The 15241-nt window shown below is 40.8% G+C and overlaps 1 protein-coding gene across 4 annotated transcripts in view; it reads left to right on the forward strand.

The window, feature by feature from the left end:
* The window catches only part of celsr3 (cadherin, EGF LAG seven-pass G-type receptor 3), a 102504-nt gene that overhangs the window by 42115 nt on the left and 45148 nt on the right, over positions 1-15241 (forward strand). For 3 of the 4 annotated variants that reach the window (XR_004614416.1, XM_034590563.1, XM_034590565.1), the window contains exons 5-14: positions 2982-3097; positions 3552-3640; positions 3947-3961; positions 4372-4529; positions 7418-7581; positions 8054-8179; positions 8679-8848; positions 10491-10676; positions 12586-12696; positions 12893-13061. Coding sequence is in view for 3 of the 4 variants with exons in the window: in XM_034590563.1 (XP_034446454.1) it covers positions 2982-3097; positions 3552-3640; positions 3947-3961; positions 4372-4529; positions 7418-7581; positions 8054-8179; positions 8679-8848; positions 10491-10676; positions 12586-12696; positions 12893-13061 (1304 nt within the window). In the remaining variant the exon portion in view is untranslated. The remainder of the gene's footprint in view (positions 1-2981; positions 3098-3551; positions 3641-3946; positions 3962-4371; positions 4530-7417; positions 7582-8053; positions 8180-8678; positions 8849-10490; positions 10677-12585; positions 12697-12892; positions 13062-15241) is intronic. The other variant, XM_034590564.1, reaches the window with a different exon arrangement.

Consider the following 15241-nt stretch of genomic DNA (forward strand, 5'->3'; position numbering starts at 1 on the left):
ACTTCTTGTCAGGGTAAATCACCATGGTAACTTGTGCTGAACAGCCAACCTGCTCCGGAGCAGGTTAAGTTGGAGATGAGAGATCAATCAGTATAACCCACTATTTCTCTTCTAAGAGGATGTGATGAATTTCATCTCTCTGACAGTTTACACATGGTCACTGTACACTATAGTTAATTTTCAGCTGAAAGAAAGTTCTCAGTCACCTTCGTTGTTCTTTGCATTCTTCCTGATTCCCAAGGCATCCTTTTATCTCCAACGAAAAAAAGCGAAGGCAAGGACGCCAGACCAGCCGTTGTTCTCGGCTCACTGATTCTATGAGGAGTAGAAAGTGTCCAATTTGACAGCTCCACCCCGGCAGCCGCCTGTAGTTCACATAGGCAGATGAAGTCAGCTGCAGTCAGACCGAGAACACCTCGAACACAACTAAAACCAAGTCTGAACGGAGCCTCTATCTGCATCAGGGGTGGTTTCTGGTCAATTCTATCCACATGTAAGAATAAAATCTTATAAGTAAGAAGGGAGAGTCTACACACAGGTATCTGTTAATTAATGAAAAGTACTTTGTCTCAGCACAGAGCTTGATGTCATGAGAAAAGCAGGAGCTTAATCAGGATGCATAAAGAAAAGATAGAAATGTAAGGCAAATGTTGCATTGCAGGCCAGTGGTGGCAGCTGATTATTCAAATTCTCAAAGTGTTTTGAAATATTTGGTCGACAAAATAAATAATGTTCTCCTTCCTTTCAACATCGACAATCCAGTTGTCCTTGGGGAGGACAGGGATGTAGCTGAGCAGATACTGAACAGTATTTTACAGGACTGCTCTGCTCCACTTGTTCAGACACATTTAGTCGACTGGCTCAACAAACGATTAGGTCCCGTCTTGCTCTAGGGCTCCACGTTGGGAGAGTTCGCCTGCAAAGGCAGTGAAATACTTTTCATTTTAACCATTGATCCTGTTGATGGGGAAAGCTTCTTTAATGCTATCTGGTCACTAAGTCAGTTGTGTCTGACTGTAGATGTGCATTACTCTCACAGACTAGCGTCCTTCTTCCCCTGACACCAGTGTTAAAGGAGTGTCCTGTTTACTGCTGCAGTCCTTGCCCTCCTTGGCCTTAATCTTTGTTCATGTGACTCACTTTCTCCCAGAGCATTTTATTCCTCTCAGCGTTTGATTTCCTTTTATTGAATTTATCTGATTCAGATGTTTTTGCTGTTATATCTCTGCCTGGGAAAGTTTGATGGGTAGTGAGGCTCGGTTGTGCAGAGCTGTGAAAGTATAGTCGTGTCTTTACTGGAGAGTGTTGGCATGACGGTGTTGTTTATCATGGAAATCTTCCATTTCCTCAGTAATGTTTGAAATTGTATCTTGCTGCTCAGTTAAAGGGGCTCTGAGTGTATACATGATTTAACTTCATTAAGTTTATTGCTTTCAGGAAGAACAGTCACTTGATATTATTTTTTCATCTGCAGTTCTTTGCTTTCACATAATACATTTCCCAAACAATGGGCCCACTAACTGCAACAGACATAATGTATAAGACATGCTGTATTGCATTTATTTGCTCTTTATTTATGGCCCCTCTGCATCTCCACTTCACTGACTCCTCTCACAGACTCCATTTACTCTGGCAAAGGTTACATTATTTTCCAGCTATATTTCTGGCGGCTCGAGGAGATTAGATCTGCATACTACAAGATAGGAGAGCATGTTGTTTGAATTACAGCGGAGCCATGCAAATAAGACACATGTCAGCTGTTGAATAACCCAGTGTTTATTTTAATCAATAACAGCACTCTCAGATAACAGCAGTAAAACATTGTCATGATAGAACTGGCGATAACTTGCCCTTTTCTCCAGTACATTTCCTCACACTGCTGTATTGCAGCAACTTACCTATTTTTACAGCCGCAGTGATCTTTGCAATGTTTAAGCCAAGGATGTAAAATGCAGAGACTCTTCACTCAACAAAACAGGAACGAATAGGAACATTTTTATTCAAGGACTTGGGCTTAAGCCACCAGTTAATAAAACAGAGCAAAACATTTTGCAGCCTTCAGCTCCAGGGCTGCTCCTCTGTAGCTGAACCTGACCTCCATCATCTGCAGACCAGCAGGGTGGGTTATATCCAATCATTGACGGAGCTAAACCAGAATAACAATTTACTGAACCTGCAGGTGTCGGGTGTAACTGTTTAGAGTCAGTGCACAAATAAAGCATTTATACTCTCAAGAAAACCTCTTTTATATCACAAGCCAGAAGAAGAATTAGCTTTTCAGTTTTTTTCCTCAGCGTGTTTTGTTCAACCTCATTGATGCAGCAAAAACTGGAGCCCTCTCACCTGGGAGTCAGGTTTCCATCACTACCGATCAGAGCAGCAACTCCTGGGAGTGAATATCGACTGAATCCATTCCTATTGCAGACAAAAGCCAGATGTTAGCGGGTGTTTGTTTTTTTACCAGTGTAATAGTGGAATAATATATGTGTAATTAATACGATTTTACAGCTGATTTTAGTCTCCTTGAAAGTGAACAGTCCAACAGATGTTATGATCAAAACAATAAAAAGTACTTTTTAAAGTTGAGGAATTTCTATAGCCCCCTCCTATGCTTTCCATTATAAATGAATTTATAAAAATATAAACGTATTATAATTACATGACTCTGAAGAGCTGGAGGGAGTGGAGGGCTGTAGCATCATGGTTAATCAGCTCTGCTGCAGGTTGAATTCCTCTTTCTTTCATTTTAAGCCTCCGTGAATCGTTCCTGTTTTGTTCAATATAAAATTTGGTCCTGAATGATTTGCTTTGTCAAGATCAAACTTTGTATCTACTAAGTCAATAAATTGTATCACTGTGTCATACAATATTCTGTAAAAATGTACTCTACAGTTAACATTTGATAAATCTCATATTACATACAGAATTTTTATCAATAAACTTATTTTAGACAATGTTTTTTATGTGCATGAATGTTCTAGTTTTGCCACCTTGGAGAACAGTGGTCTTCTCTTCTATAATGGACGCTTCAATGAGAAACATGACTTCATGGCCTTGGAGATCCAAGAAGGACAAGTGGTGCTCAAATATTCTACAGGTATGGTTTCTGTGTGCGTGTGATCGTATTTGTTGTATTTGCGCTCCTATAGAAAATTACAATGTACAGTTCATCATAGCAGCTAATGTTTTTCTGCCCCTCCACATTTCCAGCATTCTGTCTGTTTTCATCAAATATAGCAGTAGCTGGTGTCCTGCTTTAAAAATCCTTCATCACTCTACACCTGACTGAGCCGACTTCAGCAGTTAGAACCTTCACATACAGCTCACGTGAAGCTGTAAATGGGAGGAAATGAGATCAGCATTATAATCATTCTTATACATTTAACCTAGAGGCTGTTTATTCATACTCCATCTAAATGTTTTTTTATGCAGTGGTATGTAAAAACAAATAGAATTAAACTTGTGCCGCTATAAGTGGATTTTAATAGAAATCCATTCAGTCAGTGTAACTATTACCTGCGGATGTTTTGACACAAATGTCCTCCCTGCAGGTGAATCATCCACTCAAGTGAGTCCCTTCCTCCCCGGTGGCGTGAGCGATGGAAACTGGCACACAGTTCACATCCACTATTACAACAAGGTGGGTTTACATCTCAATTTGTGCGTGTGTCTGAGACCGTTTTGATTTCTGATCTCACATTTTGTGTTAGCGATGTCTGTTTGATCAGTTATCCTTTGAAGTTTTTGAAGTTTTGTTGTGATCATTTTTACTTCTGATGCATCAGCGGATTCGTTTCTCAGCCTTCACACCAACAAAGCAGTTTCAATTAAGCTGACGTCTTTGTGTGTACATACTGTGTGTGGGCGTTTGCTTTTCAACACTTTATTCATGCATATTCGCCACACATCTCCTTTAATTTTCTTCATGTTCTTTCATTTTCCTCAGCCAGCTACACGCTATGTGAGTATGAGTGTGTGTCAGGGTACACATACACCTCCTTCCATCCACCTCTTTCTTTCTTTTTCTCTCCCTCTGTCTTTTATTTCCCACCAGCAGTCAGCTAGTGAAGAGCGAGTGTGTTGTCAGTCTTTCTGCTTCCACTCCATATAAATATACTTTTTCATGCATAAATTTACTTTTGTTTCTTGTCTTACTAACTCAATTTCCCCCCTTTTCCTTCTAACATAATACGCAGTGGCAATGTAGATATTGAACTTTGTCTGATGTGTTGATGTTACCTGGTGAATGACTGCAGTCCTATAAACTCTAGATGTAGTCTATTCTATTTCTTGCATGTTGTCGGGTGTCACGATGTTTTCTTGTTCTCTCTGAGTCTGTATTCAATCTTGAATGTGTGTGTGTGTCTTCAGCCTAAGCGCAGTATGAGTGGTGAGGCCCAGGGTCCGTCAGATGAGAAGATTGCTGTGGTGAGCGTTGACGACTGTGATACCGCCTTGTCGCTTCGCTTCGGTACACAGCTCGGAAATTATAGCTGTGCAGCGCAGGGCAAACAGACCAGCAACAAGAAGTGAGTTCATCTTTCTTCCACCTCTCTCATCTCCTGTCTGTCTTTACACTGTGTTTTCTCTTAAATGTGTTGACTTGAACACATCTGAGAAATCGCCCCAACAACAAGGGTGTTTCTCTGAAATGGATGACGTCAACCATTAGCCCATGAAAAAAACGGACTCAAAGTAGCTTAGTGGAAGAATTAGATCAATTAGATTCTGTGAAGTACATTCACGCATAAATCTCTGTCACCACCACGGCAGCAACTGAAAGACTCAGACTGAGTAATCATTGACCCCGAGCTGTGAGCGGTGTTTGCACAGGATGTGCTAAGTTCTTTGCAGAGACAAGTTTCATTAAACATCATCTGTGACTGAGCAGAGGCTTAACAGATATTCAGAGGCAATTTTAACTGAGTAGAAAACCAATAGAGCTGGTCAGTGTCAGTGTGTGGAGCAGCACACAGCACAGGCAGCTGGTGGCTGCTGCATTACAAGTACTAGTGCAGTTCTGCCTGTTTGGAATGGGCTGTTTGTTTGGCCTGTGGTGATGCTGATTGCAGCTTTTCGTCATGAAACATGTAAAAATGACCTGCAGTAATTGAGCTGTGGCAAGTAAAGACTGAGGCTGCTGGACTCCACAGAACCCTGAAGCTTCTGCACAAAGAGCTGTCCACCTGTTTATTAAAGGTTCACTTTCCTTGATGAGTCCCAGCCGCTGCTGCTACAGAGCGCTGGTGGCTTGTTTATTCAAATTTTATTAATTAAACGTTTTCTGTGTCCAAATTGCACCAAATGTAGTTTTTTGTTTACAAAAACGTGGATGTTCACACCAGTCTGTAGCATAAAACAGATTTGTTAGTGTCTTTGCAATTTATATTTGGACTTATTTCCCATTTAGAAATAACACAATTTATTTAACACAAAAAATTACTTTGTAGACATACACTTGTACTCGTACAAATACATTTCCATACTTTTGTTATTTATTATGTATTTCTTCTGTCCTGGAAGGACTCAATGTTTTTTGCTCCAGGCTCCTTAAGAAGACATGTATAATAGCTCTAGCTTGCTATTTTATAAAAGTAATTGCATTTTAACACAGAGCAAGTACAATGTAACGTTTGTGTCTATGTTTACGCAATTCTTCAGAAGAAAACTCGATTTCACACACTAACTATTTCATTAATTCAGTAAGGTTAAACAGGGTTGTAAGCTCATCGCTGTTTTGAAATGAAAAGTATGTTCAGCACACATTTTAAGATTTACGGAGTCTAATCTGCTTCCTGCTAAAACTCTGACTGTTGCTTTTGCGAAGGATTTTCAGCAGATGTCAGATCGGGCTGATGAGGTGATGCTAGAGCAAATCTGTGGGGACCTGAGGCTTTAATGAGGAGAGAATGTTTGACGTCTTGATGCTCCTTTACTTCTGCCTATATCTCTCTGATGGGCGTGTTACTAATTCTGCCGGGTGTTAATCTTCATTTCTTTTCATTACTCTCCGCTACTTTTTCTTAGACGTACAAGAGTTTAAATCCAACGCATTTCTTTATAAATAAGTTAAATTGATCTGACTCGACTTTGAAGTGTCTGTTCTATTTGACCTCGTAAAACTTTTTCAGTCTACTCAGTGTGTTATATATATCTATATAAATATAGATGGATATAACACACTGCATTTGCACACATGCACATAAAAAGCATGGTGTCATGACAGTGTTGACACTTGGCCTCGTCTGTGTGAGCTATAATCACGGCGGCCGTGTTCTGTCAGCGCTAAGTGAGGCTGAGAGAGGAGGAGACAGATCAAAGGCGAAGGCCAAAGCCTAACGTCTCAACACTTTCCTCCTCCTCCTCCTCCTCCTCCTCCTCCGACTCTCCTCCATCTCTCATTAACAGCTAAAGCTCCTCTCGCTCAGTCTCGACATCCTCTTCTAATGACGCTTTCCCCTGATATTTGCTGTAACTCGCTCTTAATCTCTTTGTTTGACTCCAGCGCCTTTTGTCTCCTGAGCTTCCTTCGATTTATATTCCACAGCAGCTCATTGGCTCGACACATGCATGTGTCCCCAAACTGAGCTAAATAGAAGAAAAATACCTTAGCTCGCAGTGGTGAATAAAAAAAAACATATCATGCTCTCAGAATGACAACACTGACAACTGCTCCTGTCTCTTCGATTTGTCTCACACTTCCAGTCCCTTAACTGTTATTTTCCTCATATTTCCCATGTTTCTTTCTCTCTCTACCCATCCTCCATCTGTCTTGTCATCCGCCTTTACGCTCGCTCTCTCCTGATATTTGCTGTAACTCACACTTAATCTCTTGTTTGTTCATCTGCCTCTCTGGCTGCCTCCACATTTCCCTGTTTGTTGTTGCCGGGTTTTTTTTCTTGCATTTCTCTTCATTTTTATGTCTGCGACTGCTTTTCCTGACGTTCCCTCACACCTACCCCCTCCTGTCGCTGGCTTTCGTTCTCTGTTCTCCCTCTGCCTTCTCATCCAACTTTTCCTCTTCTCTCCTGATAGTTGCTGTAATTCATATTTAATCTCCTGTGTGTCTCCTTTCCTTTTCCATCTATTCAATTTCTCTTTTCTCCTGCTGTTCCTAATTGTATCCTCAACAGCAGCATCATCATCATCACCTCGTATCTCTTCAACATCCTCTATTATTCACTGAATCTTGTTCCATGTGACATTTACCTACGGTGACATATTTAATCTCTGGGTTAGCTTAATCCCTTTTCCTCTCTCATACCCTCTTTTCATGTTTTTCCTTTCCTGGCTCCTTGCGTCCCTCTCCTCCCTCCTCCCCTCAATCATTGAGGGATAATCCTCTATTCCCTTTTTTTATGACTTCATCCTCTGCACCTTATTTACTCTTCTTCTCCTTGATCTCCTCCTCTTTCAGGTCTCTGGATCTGACTGGTCCGTTGTTTCTGGGTGGAGTCCCCAACGTGCCCGACAATTTCCCCTTCGCCACCAGGGAGTTTATCGGCTGCATGAAGGAGCTGCACATTGACAGCAAGCCGCTGGACCTGGCCGGATTTATCGCTAACAATGGAACAGTTCCCGGTCAGCACTGCAAATTATATTTAAAAACATGAAGGATGGCAAATGAATAACATTTATCAATTTCATATTTACTCTTTGGCCCTCATTAAATTAATAGATACAAATTATTGTAATCAGTTGAAGAAGCTCTGTATTTATTGAATTTGAATTTTCATTGATGACACATGACTGTTTAAGTTAGCGTTTAATGTCCTCTTTGTTTATTGTTATACATTGATGAACCCATTTTATTTAATATTTAAAATTCAAGTACTATTTTAAAGAAAAAAACACAAACAACCAAAGATTGTCTAGCCGCAATATTTAAGGTCCGGTTCCTCTGATATGCACATTGTTAACTAAGAAACATTTTATAAGGCCGAAAGGTTTCAGTGTCCTCACTTCTCAACTACTATTCCCTGCATCACATATCATGGTGACACATTTCTGAAAAGGTCATTGATGGTGTTTCTGTCTCTGTTGCTCCTCACAGGCTGCAGTGCCAAGCTGCCCTTCTGCAAGTCCAACCCCTGTCAGAACGGAGGAACCTGCAGGGTGAGCTGGGAGACGTTCTCCTGTGACTGTCCTCTGGGGTACGGAGGGAAGGACTGCAGCCACGGTGAGACACTGCATGGGTTCGTGCTCATCCTGTGGTCACATCTAGTGTCCGGCTGTGGTATCATTTGTGGTGATGAGAGTGCAGCGAAATTGCTCCCGTCTTCAGTGGCATTACTTATTGATGTTTTATCATGATTAGATAATAATTGACAATGTGGTTCTTTGTTATTCACGCATTTAGATAAACAAAAAAACAAATATAATAATAATCCAGTCATCTTCATTTAGTGCTGAGCCATTTTTTTATCCCTGCAAACTCCACAAAGGCCCCAAACCAGATTTGAACCAAGAAGCCGCTTGTGAGGCATCATGTCTCTCAGCTATTTATCACGATAACAACATTTTTTTACATTTACGAGGACAAAAACTAATATAGTCCAAAACGGGCAAGACACAAATACAAATTCGTACGTAAGGCAAATTCAACAAATAGAGAGACTGATAATTAACATGACATTCTTCGGCTTTATATTTACCCTCCCTCTCACCTTTCACCTCAGTGATGCCACACCCCCACCGCTTCCTGGGTAACAGCGCCCTCTGGTGGGATCTGAAAAACGACGTGACCATCTCCACGCCATGGTACCTGGGTCTGGTGTTCAGAACGAGAGCACGAGAGGGGACGCTGCTGCAGGCTCAGGCTGGCCAGTACACCAGCCTGCTGTTCCAGGTACACACACACACACACACACACACACACACACACACACACACACACACACACACACACACACACACACACACACACACACACACACGCAGGTGCCTGCTCTGTGATGATGAATTCAGCTTGACATCGACATCACGTGCTTATGACACACACACACAAGAACTCAGAAAAAGCAACAGATGAGGAGCCTGAAGGGTCATACAGCAAACCAGGGGCATCAGGTGTGTTAAATAAAAAGTTCAAACCTGTACGACTATCACTCGCATAATATGCAAATCCTTCAGAAATACAACAAACGTACAAGTGCCATTCACACTCATCTGTAAAAGCATCTTCTAACTGTAGCTGAGACACGATCCAAATCCAACAGTTGTCAGTTAGTCACACTACCAAACAGAAAAAAGACAATCTAGAGAAATGCAGTTTATTTAAATCCTGGCACACTGGAATACTTATAATCACCAATACGACAGCCAGCAATGAAATGAAATGAAAAGCTGGAGACTCTCTGTGTCTCTAAAAACAGACCTGTGGACATTGTCCACCATGGAGCCCCACATTATAGAAACTTCCCACTATGTCAGTGACACATGGAAACTGAAGGACGACATAGCGAGACATACTGCAGCCAGAATCGTGGCTTGTCGTTCCATTCTGTGCTAATGACGTCTATGAGTTGTCTGTTGTCAGAACAGACATCAAGTTCTGTGAGAACAGATTGTAGCTTGTTGTAAAGCATTTGCTTCTCCTGTTATTTTTTAACCATCAGTCATCGTGACGTCGTCAGTGGCATCGGGTAATCACCACCGCCGACTTCGATTTGATCACATTACTGTTCATGTTGAAGTCATCCAACCGCTAACACACAAACAATGACGTACAAAATTAATGGTGAGAGTTTTGTATATTAACAAATTAGACATAGATAATCATCAACTAACTGTCGGATCACACCAGGGATAATTATGCGTCTGAAAACAAGGCCAAGCTTCTCATCAACCTGTTGATTCCTGTTTGATTGTTGTCATTGCCTCTCTCGCTCTCTGGCTAATGACATTTCTGCCTGTCACCGTCACCAACAGCCCTGAAAGCTTTAGCTCCACTAATGCTACAAAACATAAATGGCAACACCTTCTTGCTCTTTTGTACCATAAACTAATTATTGTTCTTCATTTGAATGCTGCCCATTTTAAGCCAAATCTGATCAGGTGGCACAGTGGTGTGTAAAATGCGATGTGGTATACTTAATGTGTTAGCAGGGTCATGTTGATTATGGGAATTATATCTCATGGTTAATGTGATACTGTTTAGTTTTTAATACCAAATATTCTTCTACTTCTATATGAAAGACAAACATCTAAAACTGCAAGTTCTGGAATTCTCCTTCAAAATATGTGTTGTTTAAATTTTGTTTGTTCATCTGAATGCAATCTGCCAAGACAAGAGACACACACACGCACACGCGCACACACACACACACACACACACACACACACACACACACACACACACACACACACACACACAGTTTAAATCATTCTTAACCTGTTTTCATGTATTCATGTTTTTCTTTGTGTTTTCTCTCTGTCTGATTATGTGTTTGTTTGTGTTTGTGTGTTTCCTCTTCCTCTTCCTCTTCCAGGTGATAAATGGTCAGCTGGTGTTCTCAGTGACCCGCGGTTCAACCAGGCCGGTGCGTTTGCGGTTGGATCAGGTTCAGGTGGCAGATGGACGGTGGCACGATCTCCAGCTGGAGCTGCGAGATGTTCGTAGCGGCCGCGAGACACGATATGTTGCCACCCTGCGGCTCGACTTTGGACTTTATCAGGTAACGTGTGTGATACAAATCTTGAAGGGAAGGTTTTTAGGACAAATGTTCCAGTGATTAGGCCTCAATTTGTTATGTGGACTGATACAGTGGAAACTTTAAGTGCAGCCAATTTAACTAAAATACAGTAATTGCAGTTTTTTAACACGTCTAATTTGCCCTGAAAGCACAGACGACAAATGAATAACTAGGATTTCATCATCTCTGCTTCACTAAATCAATCAAAATCAAAGACCTAATTTATCTTAATAGTTAAATTCCTTGTGTCCTTTTCTTCCAACACTTCCCAGAATAGATTCACAACTTTAATTAAACGTTCAGTTAGAAATAGGTAGGGGTTTTTTTCAGCTTGGATTTTTTTTGGGGGGCTTTGATTTGCTGATACTCTGAGGGACAACTTATTCAGTCTTGTCGACAGAGAACTGAAATTAGGATCGTAAAGTATTTCACATGAAAACGTTTGTGCTCCCAGAAACTTAAATTTGGGTCTGCTGGCAGGATTAACCTTGTGCTGATTATTGCATGGTATATAACGTAGTCTATCTGAGCTCAGCTGTCAGCAGCCATTCTGTTGGCTCTTCAAATAAATGTGTCATGAAAACAATGACATTTGGCTAATTCAATTAAATAAAGTCAGTTTTAATCTAATTAATGTCACAATGAGATTTCCATTTTGCAGCACCTACTTTTCTGCTTCAGTCTGTAACTGTATTATCCCATCACACAATTTCCCGTTTCTGTGCAAAGACATTTACAATTTCACACACTGTGAAAACACACAACGTTCACAATTTGCTCAGATTTATAAACCCTTGATGGCTTCAGTCTCTAATAAACAGGCGGTGGTAATCCTAGTTTTCCTAACATCACATTGTACTGGATGATGTCTATTAAGTGTGTGTGTGTGTGTGTGTGTGTGTGTGTGTGTGTGTGTGTGTGTGTATGTGTGTGTGTGTGTGTGTGTGTGTGTGTGTGTGTGTGTGTGTGTGTGTGTGTGTGTGTGTGTGAGAGTCACAGAGAGAAGCAAACACTTTCAAACTCTATATTATTGTATTTTTTGACTGTGATTTAGGAAAAGCGCAGACTGTGTTTTGTTCTCATGTTGATTTATATCTTATAATAACTAGCAGTGAGTTTTATCTTCCATATGTTCCTTCACCAGGCTATTTCCAAAAGAAACACACTGAGTAAATGATACAGAACACATTTTAAATATGAAAGTATTAAACATCATCACTGCCAATTAAACAGTAATTACCTCTGAAATGTGTAGTCCCATGATCCACTGCTGCTGAAATGCTGATAGATGGGGCTCATTGATTGTGTTTTCATGGCTGTTGTCCATCAACATTGTCATAGTCCATAACATTGTTATCAGCTGAGCATTGACCTTCTCACCACTGACTGCATGTTATTGTTTTCTTTTATTGACAAAGGTGCATCATTTACTGTGCGGCTCTAGATCTAGTATCCCACCTGCTCACACCCTCCCCCCCTCTCATCCATTCTCTGATGTAAGCGTTATATTAAACTGACTATTCAGAGATGTCGTGGTAAATGAAAATATGGAAGAATAGTGACTTCCAGTTTGTGAAAAATCTATTTTCTTTCTGGGTGAAAGACTCTTTCAGTTCTGTAAACTAATAAAAAATGAACCTCTCGTTGTCTAATATTGCACAAAGCTTTTGTGGCAGATATTTTCCTTCCCTGTGACACATTTTTCATCCTGACTGCCTGATAATGTTCATATCAAGTAAATAACCCAAGTTCTTCTTCGTTGTGAAATTGTATTCCAATGTGCATTGGGTGTATTTTTGTGCAGGTAAACATTTGGCATACAGCTATTAATAATGATAATCTTTGCCCTCCATCTGTCCCCCACCTCTCTCCCCCGTTCTCTCCCCATTAGGGAACAGTGATAGTGGGAAATGAGATTCATGGCTTGAAGGTGAAACATCTGCATGTGGGAGGAGTGCTGGGCTCCGGAGAGGTTCAGAACGGGATTAGAGGCTGCATACAGGTGAGGAGGGATGGATGGATGGAATGCTTAATGTTTGTTGATGGGTGGGTGGAGGGAGGCTGGAAATGTTTACAAATAATAGATGGAATTGTGCTAAGACACGAGCCTGGGACACACTGATTTCAATAAATTAATGAGGCTGTCAGTTTTTTTTTCCAACACAACCGTCAACGCAAACCTCCCTCTGTCTCGGCAGGGTGTTCGGCTGGGTGTACGACCCGACTCCCCTGCCCTGCCACGCCCATCAAAAACTGTCAAAGTGGAGACTGGCTGCAATGTTGGCAACCCCTGCGTCTCGTCTCCCTGCCCCTCCCACAGCCGCTGTTCCGACCAGTGGGAGAGGCACTCTTGCGACTGTGAATCTGGTGAGTAAACAGAGCGATGATGCTGCTGGTTGAGGTTGATGTAATTGACGAAGGAGGCAGGATGTATTATCTTCCTCTTGTGAACTGACATGTGACATCATGACGCTACCCAGTGTCCGGCCAGTTGGACTTTACCTCTCCGAAGAATCGTCTTTGTTCTCATTTATTTAACTGCACAGTAAAATAATAACGGCAACAGAGAAGCAGCGATGTTACTTGACTGCTGAGTGAGCAAGAACAATGAATAAGGTTGATCACAGTGTTTGATAAGGAACTGTTTCATTTAAAACTACCAACCTCTGGAAAAAGGCTACTGAGATTTACTATTAAAAAAAGTTTTTAATAGTAAATAATAAAAAATACATGTCCAAAACCGTTCTGTTACTGATTTTACCTTTAACAACACCTCATTCATAGGTGGTTACTACATACTGCATGAATAATTATTTGACAGAATATTAATCCGCAACAATTTTGTTGATCAAGTCGACCTTGTCTACACTACTGCAGATATTTTTTGGATGGAAATCTTCTCCTTTGTTTGAAAATAAATCTCTGTCCACACGACCTTCATTTTACAAAAGATCTTCGTCCAAAAGAGAACACAAAACCAAGCGTTTAAGTAATCATGCCGGGCCAGGTGACAATTAAGTCTCCCTCAACGATTTGTCAAATACCAGAGAAGAATCCTTAAAGCCTAATGATACTGGGCGAGGCAGACGCCTGTGAAGGCTGGAAATGTGTTGCAGTGATTCTAAATTTAGCTGCAAACTTGCAATTAGACCTAGCAGTGCTAGAGAAACGGGTATATAGCCATAACTATTATTGTTGTCATTTCTGGTGCATGCACATTTCACAAAGCAACAGTGGGCATGTGCAAAGTAAGCTGTGACATCATTGTTTCCCAATCGCATAAAAATCTTTTTTTGAAAAGATCTCGACTTTAGTGACTTAAAGGGCTGTTTGTGTTGACGAGAGGCCCAAAAGCAGAGGGAAATGTTTGTCTACAAAAATATCAGCCAAGTGTTGACAGGGCGTTACTGGTTCAGGCCAATAATCTGAATTCTGAAGTTTTTTATTCCATCTTCTAATTTGTGAGGATTTGCTACTTTTGCTTGTTTGATATTATTGTGAAAAAAACCTTGGATGTTTTGTTGGACAAACCAAGAAATTGTGTCACTTTTTCTAGAAATAAATTTCACAAGACAAGTAACGCAAAACCCACATTAATCATATGATATAATGTTTTAACCTCTGCAGCAGGAAAACAGTCCATCATTTTTCACTCTATACAGCATGTGAAAGAAAATAGGAGTGAGAGAAGGAGGGGACAGAAGCCTGATAACTTAGAGAGAGGTAAAAAAAAAAGAGGGAATAATTATAATGTGGGCATATCTTCGTAGGTGTCTCCAGCGCTCTAACTGGGTTAAACAGATATTTGTGAACACATAATGAGTTCTCTTCCACCTGAGACCAAGAAAAAGAGTCTGACTTCGGGCTAACTTCCAAAATCTCCTTAGTCAGGTGAATATAATGGAGCAGAAGTAATGTGGAGGAGAGGAGCCTGATTAAAGGAGGAGAGTGTGAGGGGAGAAGGAGCGGAAGAGAGGAGAGGGGAAGGAAATCTATATTCAAATTTCAGCTTCCAGAGAAGTGGAGGGAGAAAGAGAATAATAGGAAGATGAAAAAAGAGGCAGAGGATGAACAGAGAGCTGAAAACGTTAATTATTAATGAAGAGAAAGAGGCGGCTGACAGAAATAGTGTAAAACAAACACCAAAAGTTTTGGGGCAAAGAGAAAGAGGAGAAGAAAGAGGGCATGAGAAAGTCAAATCAAACAGCCTGAAAGCACGGGTGACACAATTGGGAAAAGATCCACACAACACTCGTATATATGTACATATACACACACAAATCAAGTAAATGAACATGACACACACACACACACACACACATAAAGAAGTGTGACAGTGAAGTAGAGGATGAAGAAGGTTATTTGATATTTGTTTTGAGCTTTATTAGCAGCCACTGATGCAACAGCTGCAGTTCACTTCTGAGCGGAGATGATTAAAAGAGATTATTCATATTATATTATAATGAAAGGAAAAGCGATTGGATGGCAAATTAACTGAAAAATAACCACATGAAAGACAAAGGAGAGAGAGAGAGAGAGAGAGAGAG

This window comes from Hippoglossus hippoglossus, chromosome 7, assembly GCF_009819705.1.
Source record: "Hippoglossus hippoglossus isolate fHipHip1 chromosome 7, fHipHip1.pri, whole genome shotgun sequence".
In the NCBI taxonomy this organism is placed as follows: Eukaryota; Metazoa; Chordata; class Actinopteri; order Pleuronectiformes; family Pleuronectidae; genus Hippoglossus; species Hippoglossus hippoglossus.